The sequence below is a fragment of the Stigmatopora argus genome, chromosome 8 (genome assembly GCF_051989625.1).
Source record: "Stigmatopora argus isolate UIUO_Sarg chromosome 8, RoL_Sarg_1.0, whole genome shotgun sequence".
In the NCBI taxonomy this organism is placed as follows: Eukaryota; Metazoa; Chordata; class Actinopteri; order Syngnathiformes; family Syngnathidae; genus Stigmatopora; species Stigmatopora argus.
Window position 1 is genome coordinate 16,526,348 of NC_135394.1, and position 19,216 is coordinate 16,545,563.

The 19,216-nt window shown below is 41.9% G+C and overlaps 1 protein-coding gene across 1 annotated transcript in view; it reads left to right on the top strand.

The window, feature by feature from the left end:
• The window catches only part of myo7ba (myosin VIIBa), a 25,306-nt gene continuing 6,090 nt past the window's right edge, over window positions 1-19,216 (top strand). Inside the window, exons 1-33 of the mRNA XM_077607325.1 lie at window positions 1-22; window positions 715-816; window positions 886-1,038; window positions 2,834-3,018; window positions 4,123-4,244; window positions 4,426-4,568; window positions 4,637-4,750; window positions 5,704-5,857; window positions 6,761-6,837; window positions 6,928-7,047; window positions 7,833-7,972; window positions 9,025-9,235; window positions 9,317-9,452; window positions 9,621-9,796; window positions 9,908-10,048; window positions 10,104-10,262; window positions 11,078-11,170; window positions 11,227-11,321; window positions 11,382-11,466; window positions 12,110-12,328; window positions 12,402-12,608; window positions 12,677-12,892; window positions 12,972-13,136; window positions 13,213-13,506; window positions 13,685-13,975; window positions 14,783-14,902; window positions 14,973-15,146; window positions 16,137-16,364; window positions 16,441-16,608; window positions 16,671-16,791; window positions 17,940-18,066; window positions 18,138-18,480; window positions 18,588-18,706. Of these exons, the coding sequence (XP_077463451.1) occupies window positions 8-22; window positions 715-816; window positions 886-1,038; window positions 2,834-3,018; window positions 4,123-4,244; window positions 4,426-4,568; window positions 4,637-4,750; window positions 5,704-5,857; window positions 6,761-6,837; window positions 6,928-7,047; window positions 7,833-7,972; window positions 9,025-9,235; window positions 9,317-9,452; window positions 9,621-9,796; window positions 9,908-10,048; window positions 10,104-10,262; window positions 11,078-11,170; window positions 11,227-11,321; window positions 11,382-11,466; window positions 12,110-12,328; window positions 12,402-12,608; window positions 12,677-12,892; window positions 12,972-13,136; window positions 13,213-13,506; window positions 13,685-13,975; window positions 14,783-14,902; window positions 14,973-15,146; window positions 16,137-16,364; window positions 16,441-16,608; window positions 16,671-16,791; window positions 17,940-18,066; window positions 18,138-18,480; window positions 18,588-18,706 (5,213 nt within the window). The 5' untranslated portion in view covers window positions 1-7. The remainder of the gene's footprint in view (window positions 23-714; window positions 817-885; window positions 1,039-2,833; window positions 3,019-4,122; window positions 4,245-4,425; window positions 4,569-4,636; window positions 4,751-5,703; window positions 5,858-6,760; window positions 6,838-6,927; window positions 7,048-7,832; window positions 7,973-9,024; window positions 9,236-9,316; window positions 9,453-9,620; window positions 9,797-9,907; window positions 10,049-10,103; window positions 10,263-11,077; window positions 11,171-11,226; window positions 11,322-11,381; window positions 11,467-12,109; window positions 12,329-12,401; window positions 12,609-12,676; window positions 12,893-12,971; window positions 13,137-13,212; window positions 13,507-13,684; window positions 13,976-14,782; window positions 14,903-14,972; window positions 15,147-16,136; window positions 16,365-16,440; window positions 16,609-16,670; window positions 16,792-17,939; window positions 18,067-18,137; window positions 18,481-18,587; window positions 18,707-19,216) is intronic.

Below are 19,216 nucleotides of genomic sequence, written 5' to 3' on the forward strand. Positions count from 1 at the left end.
TCCACTAATGCATCTCTCTAAGGTAAATAAACCATTTATTAGCTTTTGACTAGTGCTTAGATTTACTCTGAAAAAGTATTCACAGTGCCTTCCATTCTCCTTTGTTTGGTTGTTCTTATTTCAAAAGTCCCATTTTTTTATACTTTTGTATATGGATCATTTTATGATTACTTATTAATGTGTCCACTTTATGGTGAAGCTTTAAATCTCAATTTATAATGACAATAAAGGCATAAAGTATGTTTTCCCTCAAAGGTACTATGAAATGCTAAAGAAAGTGTCTTTAAAAATGATAGCAGACCAGATTTTGGACACAAATCCTTAAAAATAAAAAGCAATATTTTTTGTGAAACCTTTTCTGCTTTTAAAAATTAATAATTCCTTAACAGCTACTTTGGCCCAAGCCACAAAAAGTCCCCAAACAGAACTAGCATTAGCACGTTATCCTTTTAACATTACTAGTTTCTTGTCGCCCCAGAAAATGACAAATGGTCATCAATTCTGGTTGTGATGTCACAACCAGAATTGCTGATTGGAGTGACTATAAAATTGTATTTAAAAAAAAAAAAAAAGGCAGATTTGTGTACCAAATTTGTCAAATGACATCAAGACAGTCATTTTTTAATTTTCTGACTTAATCGCCATTTCATAGCACCTTTTTAAAAAATCGACATAACCATCGTCCTAGCAAAAACTCTTTGTTTCATCCACTAGGGGGATTTTGTGTGGGTCGACAACGGGGCCGGGGTCCCCATCGGAGCCGAAGTCCAGCTCACCGATACGGGTCAGCTTCAGCTGATTGATGATGAAGGAAAGGTATTTAAAAAAAAGACATTTTTAGTACGGGAAACCCTGTCTAGCGACTTAACCAAAATGGTCTCCCAGGAGCACAAGATCACCCGTCACATCGAGGGCGGCCTCCGTCCCATGCACCCCACTTCGGTTCACGGTGTGGACGACATGATCCGGCTGGGGGACCTGAACGAGGCCGGGCTCCTCAGGAACCTCCTGGTCCGACACAAAGACGGCCTCATCTACGTAAGTCCGCCCCGCCCTATCCATTTTTTTTTTTACGAGGGCTCGTAATCGTCTTCCTCCTCCGCCCTGGACTTTGCTCCCCGCTCTTGACATTTATAGCTCGTTTCCGTGACGACAAAAAGGAAACCGACTCGAGATTGCCAATCGCTTTGTCACGTGTAGTTGCAAATGCTGTAAATATCAACCTGACTAGCGCTGGTGCCAAAAAGAGTAGTACAGAATTACCGTATTTTCTCGCATATAAGCCGTATTTGTAACAAAAAAATGACTGAATGAATGGTGCGGCTTATATGCGCACAAATTAGACTTGACATGCACGAAACTGCAAAAGACGAAACGCCATAACGTGAGACAATGCAGGCAATCCGGTCATTTATTTCAAAATACAGTGGTACCTCGACCTACGATCAGCTCGTGGTACGACGAAAATTTTGATCAAATAATTCGCCCGAGACGCGACCAAGCCAGGTGGCCATGACATGGGTACTCAGTCGTTTTGTCGCCGGTCTTTTCGTGTGCGGTCGATTGGTCGCCGGTCTTTTCGTGTGCAGTCGATTGGTCGCCCGGACCGCGACAACGGGCAACCAAACGTCCGGCGACCAAAAGTCTGGCGACCAAAAGTCCGGCGACCAAACAAGATAAAACAACACGGTCTACGCATCAATAAAAGCCAACAATGGCCCTGAGCAGTTTCACTGAGCGGACGTGTGAGTGTAGAAGAGTTTGTATATACATGCGTTGTCCCTTTAAGAATCTACGTCAGTCAGGGTCTTAACAAGTTCTCCAACAAAACACAATACAAGTACGGGAAATGTGGAGCATTTCTTTAGCCTAATAATTAATAGGGCATTAAGTATGACTAAATAATAATTCGCAGTTTGTATTTAGGGAATTTGAGCAACAATTTTAAATGGTAATTATCAATAACCTTCCGGGCAACCAAACGTCCGGCGACCAAACGGCCGAGTACCCTTTCTGGGTAATGAAGTATACTCGTGCACACAACACCGCCCAACTTAAGTTCTATTAAACACATCTTATTACTATTAAACCACTCGTTATTTATTACTTTGTTAATAGATGGCGAATTAGAAGAAATAAACCTTTTTTTCCAATCCAATATCCTGTTTTGGGTGTTTTTTCAGAGGGTTGGAACCAATTAATTTGTTTTCAGTTCATTTCAATGGGAAACGTTCGCTCGAGTTACGAAAAGCTCAACATACGATCTCAGTCCCGGAACGGATTAAGATCGTATGTCGAGGTACCACTGTAGAGAAAAGATAAACAGATAAAACGGTTAACAAAATTAATTTTGACGTCGATGAATGAAATTCAAGAAAAAAATAAGCGTATCTTGCATAAAACGTGGAAAACTCCCTCGTGCCTGCCATTGTTCGCTCAGGGTCCCGCCGTCTTACCTAGAGATGACAAACTAGACCACTACGGACACACTTCCTGGTTGTACTGCTCACATGACTTCCTTTTTGAATTTGTTTACATGCAGGCAACACCCTTTGGGAATGTTCAATTTATACAGTATCTCAGAAAAACCACATGCGAAGATTTTTATGAAGATTTTCCTTTCAAAAGAACACATTTATACTCCCTATTAAAACCACGAATATGGAGGTGAAAATTGTGAATCAGGGGGCGGCTTATACGAGGGAAATTGTAAAATTCAACCATTTTACAGCCATTTTAAGGGTGCGGCTTACACGTGGACGCGCTCAATATGCGAGAAACTACGGGAGTCTGACACCCCTTACCCTAAACAACAAACCTTGTGTTTTTCCAGACGTACACGGGCTCCATCCTGGTCGCGGTGAACCCCTACCAGCTGTTGCCGCTCTACACGGCCGACCACGTGCGCCAGTACACGGACCGGCGGCTGGGCGAGCTTCCGCCGCACGTCTTTGCCATCGCGGACAGCTGCTTCTTCAAAATGCGGCGTAATCACAGGAACCAGTGCTGCGTCATCAGGTTTGGCGATCGCCCCGTGCGTTATTTATTATTATTACAGTGGTACCTCGACATACGATCTTAATCCGTTCCGGGACTGAGTTTGTATGGTGAGCTTTTCGTAACTCGAGCGAACGTTTCCCATTGAAATGAACTAAAAACAGATTAATTTGTTCCAACCCTAAGAAAAAACACCAAAAACAGGATATTGGATTGGAATTTTTTTTATATTTCTTCCATTTCGCCATCTATTAACAAAGTAACACATAACTAGTGGTTTAATAGTAATAAAATGTGTTTAATAGAACTAAAATTAGACGCATTTCGCGGAGGATACACAGACGGACATAGAAGCAGGCGGCGCGAGGGGGTTATTTCGGGGGGACTTTATCCACGGCAACACACTCGTAACCGAACAAACTAATTCAAATTAACTTGAATTAATATATACAGACACACTCAAACATATGTTTAATGTAACTTTACACAAAATTGAATTCTAATTTTGTTTTAATTTTTTGACCTTCGTTCTGGCCGGGTTAGCTGTTTGCCACGCCTCCACCCTCACGTTCGCGATCCATGGGCTGTTTGCTGTTGTATTCCCTTCAAAATATTCCCAAAATGATGCGCACAAATGTCCTCACAATAGGATAACGCACGACCACTTGCCAACGAGAAGTATTCTTGAATGAGCGATCGCGGGATCTAACAGGCTAAGGAAGGAAAAACAGCCTAGCCACGTATTGACTGTGGCTAATGAAGTTTTATTCTGAGAAAGGGTGCCATTGGCTATCGGTGTTGTGTGCACGAGTATACTTCATTACCCAGAAAGCCCTCTTTTTGCCCGCGCATGCGCGTTGTGCGTTTCCTGGTCGAAACTCGGCCGAATAAATCGTTCAGTGCTCGTAGATATCTGTTATACGCGAAAGAGATGCGGCAAAAAAGACAGTGCGCTACAATGATAAGCAGCCTCTCATGTCATGGCCACCTGGCTTGGTCGCATCTCAAAATTTTGATCGTATCTAGGGCGAATTATTCGATCAAAATTTTCATCTTACCTTGAGCATGTCGTAGGTAGAGGTACCACTGTATTTCTTTAAACTACTCACTGAGTTTCCGCTCTAGCGGCGAATCGGGAGCGGGCAAAACGGAGAGCACCAAACTCATGTTGCAGTTCCTAGCGGCCATTAGTGGGCAGCATTCCTGGATTGAGCAGCAGATCCTGGAAGCTAATCCTATTTTGGAAGGTAAACTAGTGTTGCGCTGATACCATTTTTAATTTATATTTTTTTATTATTTCTTAGCACTCCTTATACAATGATGTCATTTTAGTGGCGTATTGATATTGGTGCAACACTAGCAAAAAAAAAAAATTCAAATCAAATTAAATAAAAACTGACTCCTCCCCCCTGCTTGAAAATCTTTCAGCCTTCGGCAACGCCAAAACCATCCGCAACGACAACTCCAGCCGTTTCGGCAAGTACATTGACATCAACTTCACCAAAGGGGGCGCCATCGAGGGGGCTCGCATCGAGCAGTACCTGTTGGAAAAGTCCAGGGTTTGCCGGCAGGTTGGTTTGTGCCACTTCTTCGTAGAGAATTTTTTTTTTAATCCAAGTGATGGCCGTTTTCTTTCCAGGCACCCGAGGAGCGGAACTACCACATTTTTTACTACATGCTGATGGGAATGCCGGCCGAGCAGAAGAAGATTCTTTCGTTGGGGAACGCAGCCGAATACCACTACCTGACTATGGTACCCAACTCGCGCTTGGCCCATATACAATTTTTAAAGGTCCATTCCCATTTAAAAACAAATAAATAAATAAAAATAAATAAATCCAACTCATTGCTAATGCCCATAGCTAATTTTTCAATCAGATTTTTGGTGCCGATCTACTTTTCTTTAAAACACACTGACTGTAATATACTACACTCATTCTATAAAATTAGAATAATAATATTAGAAGATAAATTTAAATGTCTGTAACAAGTGCGCAAAATCACCATTCACAAAGATCACTTAAAAAAATGACCAGAACAGTTATCTTATTATTGAATTGAATGCTTTTATTGTCATTATATAAGCATGGTGATATTTAAAGTCTCACCACCAAGTGCACAATAACAACAATAAACAGATAAATAAATATGAACTAATAAAAAATAATAATAAATACATATAAACTAATAAACAAATAATACTTAAATATTAACTAATAAAATAAATAAATAAATATTAAATAATAAATAAATAACCAATAAATAATTACTAATAAATACATAATCGATAAACAATAACTAATACTTAAATAATCGATAAATAACTACTAAATAAATAATTGCTAAATAATAACTAATACTTAAACAATCAATAAATAATAACTAATACATAATCAGTAAGTCATCAACAACATAAATAGGTAGGGAAGTGCACAAATAACAACAAAACAAACTAACATAAATAATCAATAAATAAGTTATTATATTGGCTAGTAGCTAATCTTCACAAAAAAAATTGTCCAACATATTGATCGGTCAATATGTTTTTTTACTGAACTGTAATCCAGATATTTGTGTAAAAAACACACACACAGATTAATATTTCCCTTACATAAATAATACATTTTGACTTTAATCCAAGATAAGGGTCTGATTCAATTATTATAACTCACTACTCTCCATAAATTAATTTTTTCATATGACTAGGGGAAATGCACCAGCTGCGAAAGTCGTGACGACGTTAAGGAATACGCTCACTTCCGCTCGGCACTCAAGATCCTAATGTTCGGCGAGAACGACACTTGGGAAATCTGCAAACTTCTGGCGGCCATCTTGCACATCGGGAACGTCAACTTTGAAGGTGAACGAGAACCTTGATTTAGATTCTGCCGCTTCAAATTCTTAGCGTTAACTCCTCAAAGTCTTAGGATTCAACTGCTAACCGCTAATGATCCACGACAAAACATTTGAACAGTCTTCTTTGGTCTGGACTCTCCAAATTTTTGGTCTCAGTTCCTCAAAGACTTGGTTTTGGATCCTCAAAGTCTTTGGATTTGACGGCTTAGCTCAAATTTTTAGCGTTAACTCCTCAAAGTCTTTGGATTCGACTGCTAGCCGCTAATGGTCCACGACAAAACATTTGAAGAGTCTTCTTTGGTCTGGACTCTCCAAATTTTTGCTTTCAGTTCCTCAAAGACTTGGTTTTGGATCCTCAAAGTCTTCGGATTTGACGGCTAACCGCTAATGATCCACGACAAAACATTTGAACTTTGGTCTGGATTCTCCAAATTTTTGGTCTCAGTTCCTCCAAGACTTGGTTTTGGATCCTCAAAGTCTTCAGATTTGACTGCTTTGCTCAGATCTTGACTCTTCAAATCTTAGGTTTCGGTTTCTCCTAGTCTCGGTTCTTCGATTGCTCTTGGTCCCACAAAGTCTTTGAGCTAACAATCTCAGTCTTCACTCTTCAAACGTTTGGTCTTGATTCTTCAATTTCTTGGCTTCAGTTTCTAAAGTCCTGCTTCTTTGGTTCCACAAAGTCTTTGAGATTTGACTGGTCTCAGCTAACAATCTCAGTCTTAAGTCTTCAAATGTTTGGTCTTGATTCTTCAATTTCCTGGTTTCAGAATCCTGCTTCTTTGACTTGGTCTTGGATCCTCCAATTCTTGGAACTTGACTTAATAGCAACCTCTTAAAGTCTCTTTGATATTTTCATTGTGATTTGGTCCTCGTGCCACAAAAACCAGGTCTTGATTTATCATTTCAGGAACCATCCTAAACAACCTGGAAGCCTGTGAACTCCTGACGTCCATCCATTTTGACATGGCCTGTCAATTATTACAGGTTCGTTGACCTATTTGTGTAGGAATTATGTTAATGTAGGATTCATTTGGAATGTTCCAGACTTCACGTATCCCTTTTTTTGTCCCTCAGGTCGACCCGAAAGTTCTGGAGAAGAGCCTCACTCAGCGGTCCTTCATGACTATCAGGGAGAGCTTGAGCAAGGTTTTGACCTCGGGACAAGCCCTGGATGGCAGGGACGCCTTTGTCAAGGTAAAATATATATATATATATATATATATATATATATATATATATATATATATATATATATATATCGGTAAAGTGACTAATTTTTATCATACAGTGGTACCTCGACATACGAGTATCAGGACATACGAGCAATTTGAGATACGAGTAAAATTTTGAGGAAATATTTTTCTTGAGATGCGGAGCTTTGCATTTTTTTCAGTGTTTTTTTCCCTGTTAGTCAGTGCAGAATGGCGGAGCTATCGCTAATACGAGAGGAGTATATACTGCTTCTGGTTGGCTAGTGGTCATGCGTTATCCTATTGTGAGGACATTTGTGTGCATCATTTTGGGAATATTTTGAAGGGAAGACAAAAGCAAACAACCCTCGATAGGTTGCATCTGAAAGTCAGGGTGGAGGCAGGGCCAATAGAGCCAACCCGGGAGAAGAAAGGTATCAAAATGTCTAACTAAATTAGAATCAAGTTTAGTGTAAGGTTAGATTAATCTTATTTTTGAGTGTGTCTGCATCGTAATCCAAGTTCATTTCAATTTGTTTATGTTATGTTACGAGCGCGTTGCCGTGCAAAAAGTCGGGTTGGGTCTGCCAGTACGAGGTAGAACTCTTATTCCAAAAGTAGTTTGACAAAAAAATTGCAGAAAACCATAAAAAAAGAAGAGTCAAGCGGGCATTTTGTTCTGTTGATGAAAATGATCATCCGTGAGAATATAGGCGTGCGTATGTGTGGTTCTTTTGTGCTTCGACGGAGTGGCTTTATGACAGAAATGATTTCTCTATGCTCTGCCAGGCTATTTATGGCCGTCTTTTCATTTGGGTGGTGGACAAAATCAATGCGGCCATTCACAAGCCGCCCGGGGAATCCGACGAGGTCAGGCGGTCCATCGGCCTCCTCGACATCTTTGGCTTTGAGAACTTCCACACAAACAGGTCAGTGTTCTCCTCCTTCAGAGTCCGTGTTCCCATAACATAACCCACTACGACACCTCTATCTAGTAGATGTTTCACACAACCAACTACTACTACTACTACTACTACTACTACTACTACTACTACTACTACTGCTAGTACTACTATGACTAGTACATACTACTACAACTATTATTATTACTATTTCAGCTCCCTCTAGTGGATCCATAACATAACGCTCTACAACATCTACTACTACTACAGCTTTATATAGTTGATGTATAAGACTACCTCCTCCTCCTCCTACAACTACTACTACTACAGCTTTATATAGTTGATGTATAAGACTACCTACTACTACTACTACTACAACTACTACTACTACAGCTTTATATAGTGGATGTATAACACTACTACTACCACTACTACAGCTTTATATAGTGGATGAATAACACTACATCCTACTACACTACTACAGCTTTATATAATGGATGTATAACACTACCTCCTCCTACTACTACTACAACTACTACAGCTTTATATGGTGGATGTATAAAACTACCTCCTCCTACTACTACTACAGCTTTATATAGTGGATGTATAACACTACCTCCTCCTCCTCCTACTACTACTACAACTACTACAGCTTTATATAGTGGATGTATAACACTATCTCCTACTACTACAGCTTTATATAGTAGATGTATAACACTACATCCTACTACTACTACTACAGCTTTATATAATGGATGTATAACATTACCTCCTACTACAACTACAACTACTACAGCTTTATATAGTGGATGTATAACACTACCTCTCCTACTACTACTAGCACAGGTCCATCTCACTAATGTATAACACAATCCCCTTCTACTGCGTCTTATAAACCGGTGCGCCTTATATGAAACACATTTATGATATCCCTTTCATTGAAGCACCTAATAGCCTGGAAAAAACTATACGAGTACCGAAATCAAAGTGCTATTCGCAACTCTGGGTTCTACGTAAATAACTACATTTACTTACAGTACAGTTGTGTTTGTACTTGTTTTTTTCCTGGATTTTCCCAGCTTTGAGCAACTCTGCATCAACTATGCCAACGAGCAGCTGCAGCAATTTTTCGTCAAGCACGTCTTCAAACTGGAACAGGAAGAATACGCCCGGGAAAGCATCGTTTGGGAGCAAATCCACTACAAAGACAACCAGGAAACCTTGGACGTGCTCGCCAACAAGTCCCTCAACCTGCTGGCCCTCATCGACGAGGAAAGCCACTTCCCCAAGGTCCAAAACGGCTCATTTTTTTCAGGCCCGAGTCCTGTTTCCTGAGGTCTAAAGTCTTTCTGATGCTTGTCTATCCTTCAGGGTACGGATACCACCTTGCTTCAAAAAATGAATCAAGTCCACGGAAAGGGGACTATTTACATTTCCCCTAAGAACAACTATGAGAGTCAGTTTGGAATCAGTCATTTCGCAGGCGTCGTCCACTACGACTCCAAAGGTAACCAACGCAAAAATCTAGATTTCATTGCAGTCACCAAGGTTGTGGTTTTATGGGGTCTCAAACTTCACCGTCCGTGCTGGCTTAGTTCCTGCTGAGAAGAGCTCGTAAAATGGCCGTTCATCAAGAAAACAACAATTGCCAATACTTGTTTGTTTTCTCCCGAAGGTTTCCTGGAAAAAAACCGAGACGCCCTGAGTCCAGACCTTCTCCAACTGGTTGAGACCTCCAGTAACAAGCTGCTGAAACTGGTCTTTCACAATCAGTTATCCCCCAACAACACAGGCGCCAAGACCGCAGACAACCCCAAGATGGTCATCAACACTCCCAAAAACACACTACGGGTAAGCTATCATTCTGAAACCCAATAGCCGCAACTGGTCAAAAAATCCCAAACCATAACCTTAATCAAAATCTGTAAGCGTTCATCAAAATATCCCGTGTTTACATCTTAGCAATCCAACGACGGCAAGAAGAGAATTCCCACACTGACCGGCCAATTCCGTCAATCCCTGGAGTCCCTGATGAAAACCCTAACGGGGTGTCAACCTTATTTCATCCGCTGCATCAAACCCAACGACTACAAGAAACCGATGGTGAGCTCGAGGCCACCCGTCAATAGCCCCAAAAAACATTTTATTTCGTCTCCAGCTGTTTGACCGAGAGCTGTGCTTGCGTCAACTGCGCTACTCGGGCATGATGGAGACCATCAGGATCCGCAAAGCCGGCTACCCAGTCCGCTACACGTTTGATGAGTTTCTGGACCGCTACAGGGTTCTTCTCAAGACCTACATCTGCGACCCACAGAAGGTACAAAACAGCGGCATGCTGTTTTGGATGCTCAAATCCACAAAATGTAACTTTGTCTGTCTACAGCAGGGGTGTCAGACTTGGGTTGGTTCGCGGGCCGCTTTAACGTCAACTTGATTTCACGTGGGCCGCACCATTTTAGATATAATATTTAGATTTTTTTTTTATAAATGGATTAAAAGAATTGGATTAAAAGCCCTGAATATTCAGTTTTGTATAGATCTAAAACAATGTTTATTTTAGCTTTTTTATATATATTTTTAGATTTTACCAAATGATTTTTGAACCAAAAACACAGAAAAATAGAATTAAAAATGACAAAAAAAAATTTTAAAAGGGGGGAAATCTGGAAATTTAATATACATCGATACTCTTCATTTGAATTTAATCCTAAAACAGAAAGTCGGCACTCATGATTTACTTTCCCGGGCCACACAAAATGATGCACCGGGCCAGATTTGGCCCCTGGGCCGCCACTTTGACACCTGTGGATTAGAAGAACTGGATTAAAAATCCTGAATATTCAGTTTTTTATAGATCTAAAATAATGTTTATTTGAGCTTTTTTAAATATATTTTTAGATTTTGCAAAATGATTTTTGAACTAAAAACACAGAAAAAATGGATTAAAAAATTACAATTAAAATTTTAAAAGGGGGAAAATCAGGAAATGTAATATACATCTATACCCTTCATTTGAATTTGATCCTAAAACAAAAAGTCGGCACTCATGATTTACTTTCCCGGGCCACACAAAATGATGCAGCGGGCCATATTTGGCCCCCGGGCCGCCACTTTGACACTTGTGCTCTACAGGAAAGCAAAGAGAAATGCTGTGAAAGTATCTGCGAATCCTTGCTGAGTGGCCATGGCGACTGGAAGACAGGAAAGACAAAGCTCTTCCTTAAGGTAAGTTGACTTTTTGATCAAGAAACATCAATTTAAATGAAAAACTTGCTCTTCAGGACTTCCATGACACCATGCTAGAAGTGGAACGAATGAAAGAACTGAACGCCAAGGCACTTTTGATGCAGAAGGTTCTACGAGGATACAAATACAGGTAGTGCCAGATCGAAAAGTATGATTGGATACCCATTCTCATTTTTTTTCATTGTTGTAGGAAACAGTTCGTTAAGAAAAGAGCTGCCGCGCTCGTCATCCAGAAACATTGGCGAGGACACAAAGGCAGAAAACTGTACCGGGTGGTAAGTCAAGGCCACTTAATATTACCGTTAAACTTAACTCTGATAGATTTACTTGTCTCACTTTGTGAGAACAATTGTTGCGTTCAGACTGGAACTATATCGTATTCCGGTCGTATTCCTCCAATTCGATTTTTAGGGCTGACTGGTCACTCTATTTTTAGCATTTTTTATAATAATAATAATAATCGGACATAGGCTTTGTCATCATCATTGACTCGACAAAATGCCTAATTGTCATCATACCCAGAAACTGTGTATGACGAAATGGGTAGTGCGTCTCCATAAGGTGCGTTTTCCCGGCAAAAGACCCAAATAAGTGATTTTTTTTTTGTCGGACTCGTAATTTGGCATTCTGCCGTGATGGATACATCGCTTACTAAGGAAAAAAGCTTTGACACATGTGGTTTAGAGTGTCCAAATAGCTTAGCATGCATGTCTTTGGATTGTGGGAGGAAACCCGGGGAGGACACACAAATTCCACACAGGTAGACCGACCTGGATTTGAACCCAGGTCTCCCACCGTGAGGCCGACGCACTAACCACTCATCCACCGGGCATGTTCATTAACATGAATAATAACAATAAATGCTGTCCCTTATTAAATAAATCAAACTCAAGTAATTGTCCAATTCTCCTATTTTAGGTGCAGAAGGGCTTTGCCAGGCTGCAAGCGGAGATTCGCTCCCGCCAGCTACACGTTCAGTATAAGAAGAAGCGTCAGGCGGCCATCTTGCTCCAGGCCCAGGCGCGGGGCTTCGTGGCTCGCCAAAACTGGAAGCGCAAGAGGGACGCTGTGATCCTGCTTCAGGCTCACACCAGAGGCTTGCTCGCCAGGAGGGCTCGCCAGAAACTGATGAGAAATGTAATGTCAGTATTTTGAGTAATAAGAGACCTTTCTGACAAGACCGTCTGGATATCTTCACATGTTGGCGTAGATGTTTCTGTCCGCCCAAGAGAAAGAAGCCGAACGTCGGGCGGCTTCGGAACGCCAACAGCACCTGGAGGAAGTGCTGAGGCAGAAGAAGGAGACAGAGGCTCGATCCCAGACCGAGTCCATCATGGACCAGCAGGTGGATGACATCTTTGGCTTCCTGCCCGTCGTGGTTGGCGGGCAAGAGGGTCAAGCGCCTGAAGGCTTTGAGGTAAGGACCTATAAAAAACATCCCAAAAAGTTCTTTGGCGTCAACCCCTTGCTGTTATGTCTTCCAAGACTTTGGAGAACAAGCAGCTGCTCCTGGACTCGATCGACATTGACACAGTCTCTATGGAGGACGAAGACCTTCTAGAAGATGACCAGGATGAGTTGGATGAATATCCCTTCTCCAAGCTGGCGTCCATGTACTTCCAGGGCGGCGCGTCACCTTCGCATATCCGACAGAGGCTGAGACGCCCGTTGCTCTACCACGAGGATGAAGGAGACGTCTTGGTACTTGGCTTTAAGTCTAACGGCCCGTTCCAGACTGGTCGGGAAGTCTTTGAGTCCATCGTCTTTGTGTGGTCCCCAGGCCTCGTTGACCGTCTGGTGGATCATCTTGAGGTTCATGGGGGATCTTCCCGAACCGAAGAAGCAGTTCAAGGTCCAGGAGAACCCGTCGCAAGAACGCTTTCTCAGCCAGGATGTCATCGACCGAAAGGACCGACGTCTCAGCCACATGGTCGGGCTGGATCAGGTACCAGACCCCTTGAAATACATCACAAGAGGACTTTTCTAGAACCCTTACCTTTCCATACCTCTTTGTTTTTTAGCGGGTACTCCGAAACAAAAAAGTTCCGCAGCCCTCTCCCGCCCAGGAGGAGTCCACTCCCAACAGAAAAGGATCCATCTTCACAGACCTCCTATCCAGGAACAAGAAGGCGGCGCCGGCAGAAGGAGCCCCAAACGCCCGGGTCTATACCGTCCCGGAAGGGAGCCCTCGCGCCAGGAAGGGCTCCACCTTCACCGACTTTCTGTCCAAGTCTAAGAAAAATGCCAACACCCAGGAAAACGCAATGCCCAGATCTGCATCTAGCTTGCGGAAACCTTCAATCATTGTGGAAGAGGTAAAACCCATACCTGTCAATCTCGGCCAATTGCTCCCCTTGTTAATGATAAAAAAAAACGTATAAAATACGGGAAAAAAGGTATAAGTTGCCAGGTATGAAAACCGATGGCATTTTCACCGGGATGTCAGAACATTTGATCTAAAAACTTCATGAAAATGTCTTTGTTCTCTTTTAGTCAGAGGACCAAACAGATGTGTCCAAGAGTCCCACCTTGGAAACTGTCAAGGAGGACGGTGGCGAAGTCATGATAGGCGAAGGTCCCACCCTGGACAGGACCCTGACGTCTCTGGAGAAGCTGCACATCATCGTGGGCTACGGCATCGTACGGCGAGACCTCAGGGACGAAATCTATTGCCAGATCTGCAAGCAGCTCCACCAAAACAACAACCGCAACAGCTACTTTCGAGGATGGATTCTACTCTCGCTCTGTCTTGGTGTCTTCCCGCCGACTGATCAGATCATACGGGTGAGGAAGCCATTTTGATTCTACAGTGGTACCTCGACATACGAGCAATTTGAGATACGAGTAAAATTTTGGCGAAATATCTTGAGATACGAGACAAATTTTGATATATGACCAGACAGCGGACGCGACAGACTGCTTTTAAGAACATCATGGCCACTGTCTTTCCCGTCGCAACTCCCTCATGTAACGTTTCCTGCGAGCACTGGGCGGAGCGTTGCATTTTTTTCAGTGTTTTTTTCCCCCGTTAGTCAGTGCGAATGGCGGAGCGATCGCTAATACAAGAGGAGTATATACTACTTCTGGTTGGCAAGTGGTCATGCGTTATCCTTTTGTGAGGACATTTGTGTGCATCATTTTGGGAATATTTTGAAGGGAATACAAAGCAAACAACCCTGGATAGGTTGCATCTGAAAGTCAGGGTGGAGGCGGGGCCAATAGAGCCAACCCGGGAGAAGAAAGGTATCAAAATTTAAAACAAAATTAGAATGACGTTTAATCTAAGGTTAGATTAAACTAAGATTTTGAGTGTGTCTGCATCGTAATCCAAGTTCACTTCAATTTGTTTATGTTATGTTACGAGCGCGCTGCTGTGCAAAAAGTCCACGTCCCATCTGCTTTCGTTTTTTTTAAAGGAGGAAAACAAAACATGTTCTGTAAAATTGGACTAATCTTGTCAAGTGATCGAAACAAACTGTAACTTCGTTTCCTTAAAAGTAAAAAAAAAAACAACAAAAAAAATCACGATCGGGAACAGATTTGTACTTTATGTTCTTTGTATTTGCTAATTATGTCCTCCTCCTGTGACAGTACATCCAGAGTTTCATCCGTTCGGCCCCGAGCGGCTACGCTTCCTACTGCTCGGAGAGGCTGCGTCGCACCCTCGCCAACGGCGTTCGAGGGGAACCTCCAGCCTGGCTGGAGCTTCAGGTGCTGAGCCTCATGGGATTTAGGATTTACAGTTTCAGGATTTACAGCCATTATTTTTTTGATATGACAGGCAACCAAGACGAAGAAGCCCATGGTGGTGTCCGTCACGCTGATGGACGGTCGCGCCGTCAACCTTCCCTTGGACTCGGCATCCACGTCCAAGGAGATCTGTGAACTCGTGGCCAACAAAGTCAAGCTGAAAGACACCTTTGGTTTTTCCCTCTACGTGGCTCTGTATGAAAAGGTAAATATCGTCGGTTAGGGCAGGGGTCGGGAACCTCTTTGACAAAGAGAGCCATAAATAATTCATATTTTCAAACATTATTCCTTGAAAAGCCATACTCGGAATTTAAAAGTAAAAATACATGAAAATGTGTGCATTTATTAATCATTTCACCAATTTGAAAGTAAAAAAAGTCTGAATTCTTTTCACTGTTGCTAATCAATCAGAATCAATGAGTATGAATGCAGAAGAGTCTAATGAAGCAAAATTATGATTAAAAAGGCGCTAGAAAAACACATTTACTTGGGTGTAGTACTACAAATACATTTACTTGCGTGTACCAGTACCACAAATACGTTTACTTGCGTGTACCAGTACTACAAATTTGTTTACTTGCGTGTTCTACTACTACAAATTTGTATACTTGCTACAAATTTGTATACTTGCATGTACCAGTACCACAAATATGTTTACTTGCGTGTATTAGGACTACAAATTTATATACTTGCATATATTAGTACTACAAATTTGTATACTTGCGTGTACCAGTACCACAAATACGTTTACTTGCGTGTACCAGTACTACAAATTTGTTTACTTGCGTGTACCAGTACTAAAAATTTGTATACTTGCATGTACCAGTACCACAAATACATTTTCTTGCACGTACCAGTACTACAAATTTGTATACTTGCGTGTAGCAGTACCACAAACACATTTACTTGCGTGTACTAATACTACAAATTTGTGGTCTTGCGTATCCAGTTGAAATGTATTCGACATATATTTCCCTCATTTACTAACTACCACAACACATTTCCTGTAAACTGAACTGGCAGTGAATGAGTTAAGCTCATGATAACCCACCCACAAATGTCCACTATAGTAACACTGTCCCTGATCGGGTTAAAATGTCAAAATAAAGTCTTACTCGCATCAAATGAAGCGACTCAAGTCCCCAACCTCTATTACACTGCCACATTTATTAACCCGTGGACTCTCGTTTCCAAGGTCTGGGCCCTAGGCGGCGGCCGCGAACACGTCATGGACGCCATCTCTCAGTGCGAGCAGGAAGTGAAGCGCCGAGGCGGACAGGAGCAACACGCCCCCTGGCGCCTGTTCTTCCGCAAGGAGATCTTCACGCCCTGGCACGACTGCGCCGAGGACGCCGTTAGCACCGAGCTAATCTATCGGCAGGTCGTCCACGGCCTGAAATTCGGCGAGTATCAGGCGGAGAAGGTAAGCTCGGACGGCGACCAGGCCTCCGCCCCGGTCGACAAACCTTTTGACTTTTTGCCTCTCCTTCCCGATGCAGGAGGACGTTCTGGTCAAACTCACCGCTAAACACCTCTACATCCAGCACGGCTTGGCGAACAGCGCCGAGGCGGCCAGGGAGGCGGTTCGGGCCTGCGTCGGAAACTCCCAGCTGGAGGCTAAGTCCGAAACCAAATGGGTGCAGATGGTTAGCACGGCCCACGCTGAGGTAAGTCGCGTGGCATCGCCCGGGAGACGGACATTTCTGATGGTGGGCTTCTTTGGTGCCAGGACTTCAAACTGAGTGGCCAGCAGCTAACGGCTAATTCGGTCAAAGCTGAGATAGTGGACTACGCTCGGGAGAAGTGGCCCATTTTCTTCTCCAGGTTCTTCGAGGTGGTCAAATTGTCAGGTAGGACTCGATTTTAATCCGAAATCTATGAGAAGGAGAATTTCAGAGATTAGCGAGGATGTGTCATGTGACCAGTTGTCGCCTTAAAATGGCCGCCGATAGATAACAAATGTCACCGACGAAGGAAACGGTAAAACAATGAATACAACTACAAAATAGAAAACAAAAACCCATTAAAGAGATAAAATTTGTTGTTTTTTTTGGAAGGTAAACACAGATTAAAGTCAATTCCAGTGGTGTTTGGTGCCAGGGAGGAGTTTTTAGCAGTCATATTTTCCAGGTTTAAATAAATAAACATATCTTCCAGAATTTAATTATTAATTTTATGAACAATGACATTGACATGATCGTCTTTAAGAAGTTTGCTTTGTTAGGAGAGAAAAGTAGTAAAAGTAAGATAGCAAATTTGTGTAGTCTGCTTTCAAAATTGATTAGCATATAGACTAACCTAACATACTAATGCTTTTTGAATGTTATACTTTAATTGGTGGATAAATAGACATATCTTCCAGAATTTAACATTTAATGGACATTGATATGATCGTCTTCAAGATTTTCGCTTTGTTAGGAGAGAAAAGTTGGAAAAGTAAGCTAGCAAATTTGAGTAGTCTGCTTTCAAAATTGATTAGCATATAGGCTAACCTAACATACTAATGTTTTTTGAATGTTATACTTTAATTGGTGGATAAATATACATATCTTCCATAATTTAACATTTTATGAACAGTTTTATTGACATGATCGTCTTTAAGATGTTCACTTTGTTAAAAGGAGAAAAAAGTTGGAAAAGTAAGCTAGCAAATTTGTGTCGTCTGCTTTCAAAATTGATTAGCATATGGGCTAACCTAGCATACTAATGTTTTAGTATGTTATACTTTAATAGGTGAATAAATAAACATATCTTCCATAATTTAACATTTTATGAACATTTATTTTGACATGATCGTCTTTAAGATGTTCACTTTGTTAGGAGAGAAAAGTTGGAAAAGTAAGCTAGCAAATTTGGGTAGTCTGCTTTCAAAATTGATTATTAGCATATGGGCTAACCTACCATCTAATGTTTTAGTCTTTTTTCCAGTTTTTTTTTCTTAAGCAGTCTGTGTAGACAAAATAAATAGAACAAAATGAGCCTTTTGGTCAATTTGCAGGTCCTCCGCTGCCAAAAAATAAGTTCATCGTGGCCATAAACTGGACCGGCATCACCTTCCTGGATGAGCGAGAAAAGAGACTCATGGAACTCTCTTTCCCAGAAGTCACTGGCGTTAACTCCAAACGGTAAAAATCAAGATAAATCAAACTTCCTACTTTAAAAGAAAACATTTTAACCTTTCGATTCCTTCTTGCAGAGATGCTAAAGCCCCAACGGTGTCCTTAGTGACCCTGAAAGGAGACTTCACCTTGAGCGGATCCACCGTGGAAAACATGGCCGAGTTGGTCACCATGTTCCTCAGCGGATTGACGGAGCGCTCGCAATACGCCGTGACCCTGAAAGAGATGGAAAAACCAGACGACCCAACGTTCCTAGGCTTTCAAAAAGGCGAGCTCATCGTCATCCTCAAAGAAAATGAGTTCTCGCAGCAGCGTGGCTGGATTAACGGACAAAATCCCAGAACGGGAAAAACGGGGGCCGTTCCAATGGAGGCCATTTTAATCCTGCCAACACTCAGCAAACCTTCCAATGAAGTCATGGTATGGAAATAATTTGTTCAGTTTGTTTTTTTACAGTGCATCTAACGTCAACTTTTGAATAAATTTCCACTGTCCCTAAAAAAAATGATTTTTCATTTCTACATCAGAGTCTCCTCAACCTGTCTCCAAGCCAGAGAAAGAGCATTCTGGCTAACCAAAAGGACATCGGCACATTTGAGCGAATTGCCCCGGTTACCTTGAAGGAGTTTTCCCTCGAGTATTTCAGGTAATTCCACTTTTTTTTTAAGTACCGTATTTTCACGACTATACGGCGCATCGTATTTTTAGGCGCAGTGTCCGCAACGAGTGCTATTTCTGTATTTGACACACACAAAGGACGCACCGTTTTTATAGACGCAGCCAGGCATGGCAAAACATACACCAGCTTAAACATACACGCTACACCCACACGCTAAAAACACGTTTTTAAAAAGGCAACGGAAGCAAAACTGAGTTCGGTTGTACTTTATTTAGCCATTTTACGATGTACTCACGTCATCATCACCCACAAAGCCATCAAAGTCCTCATTTTCTGTGTCCGAATTGAACAATTGTCCAAATGAGTCATCGAAAACGCTGAGTTTTAGACGTTCGTCCAGGCGGCCACAATCCATTCGCAAGCTAGTAGCTAGCGTAACTATTCCAACGCTGCCTTCCACGCTTCGTAAAGCTGTGTTGATGTCAATGTGTACAGGCCACAATCCATTGGGTGTATTGACAAAAGAACTACATATCC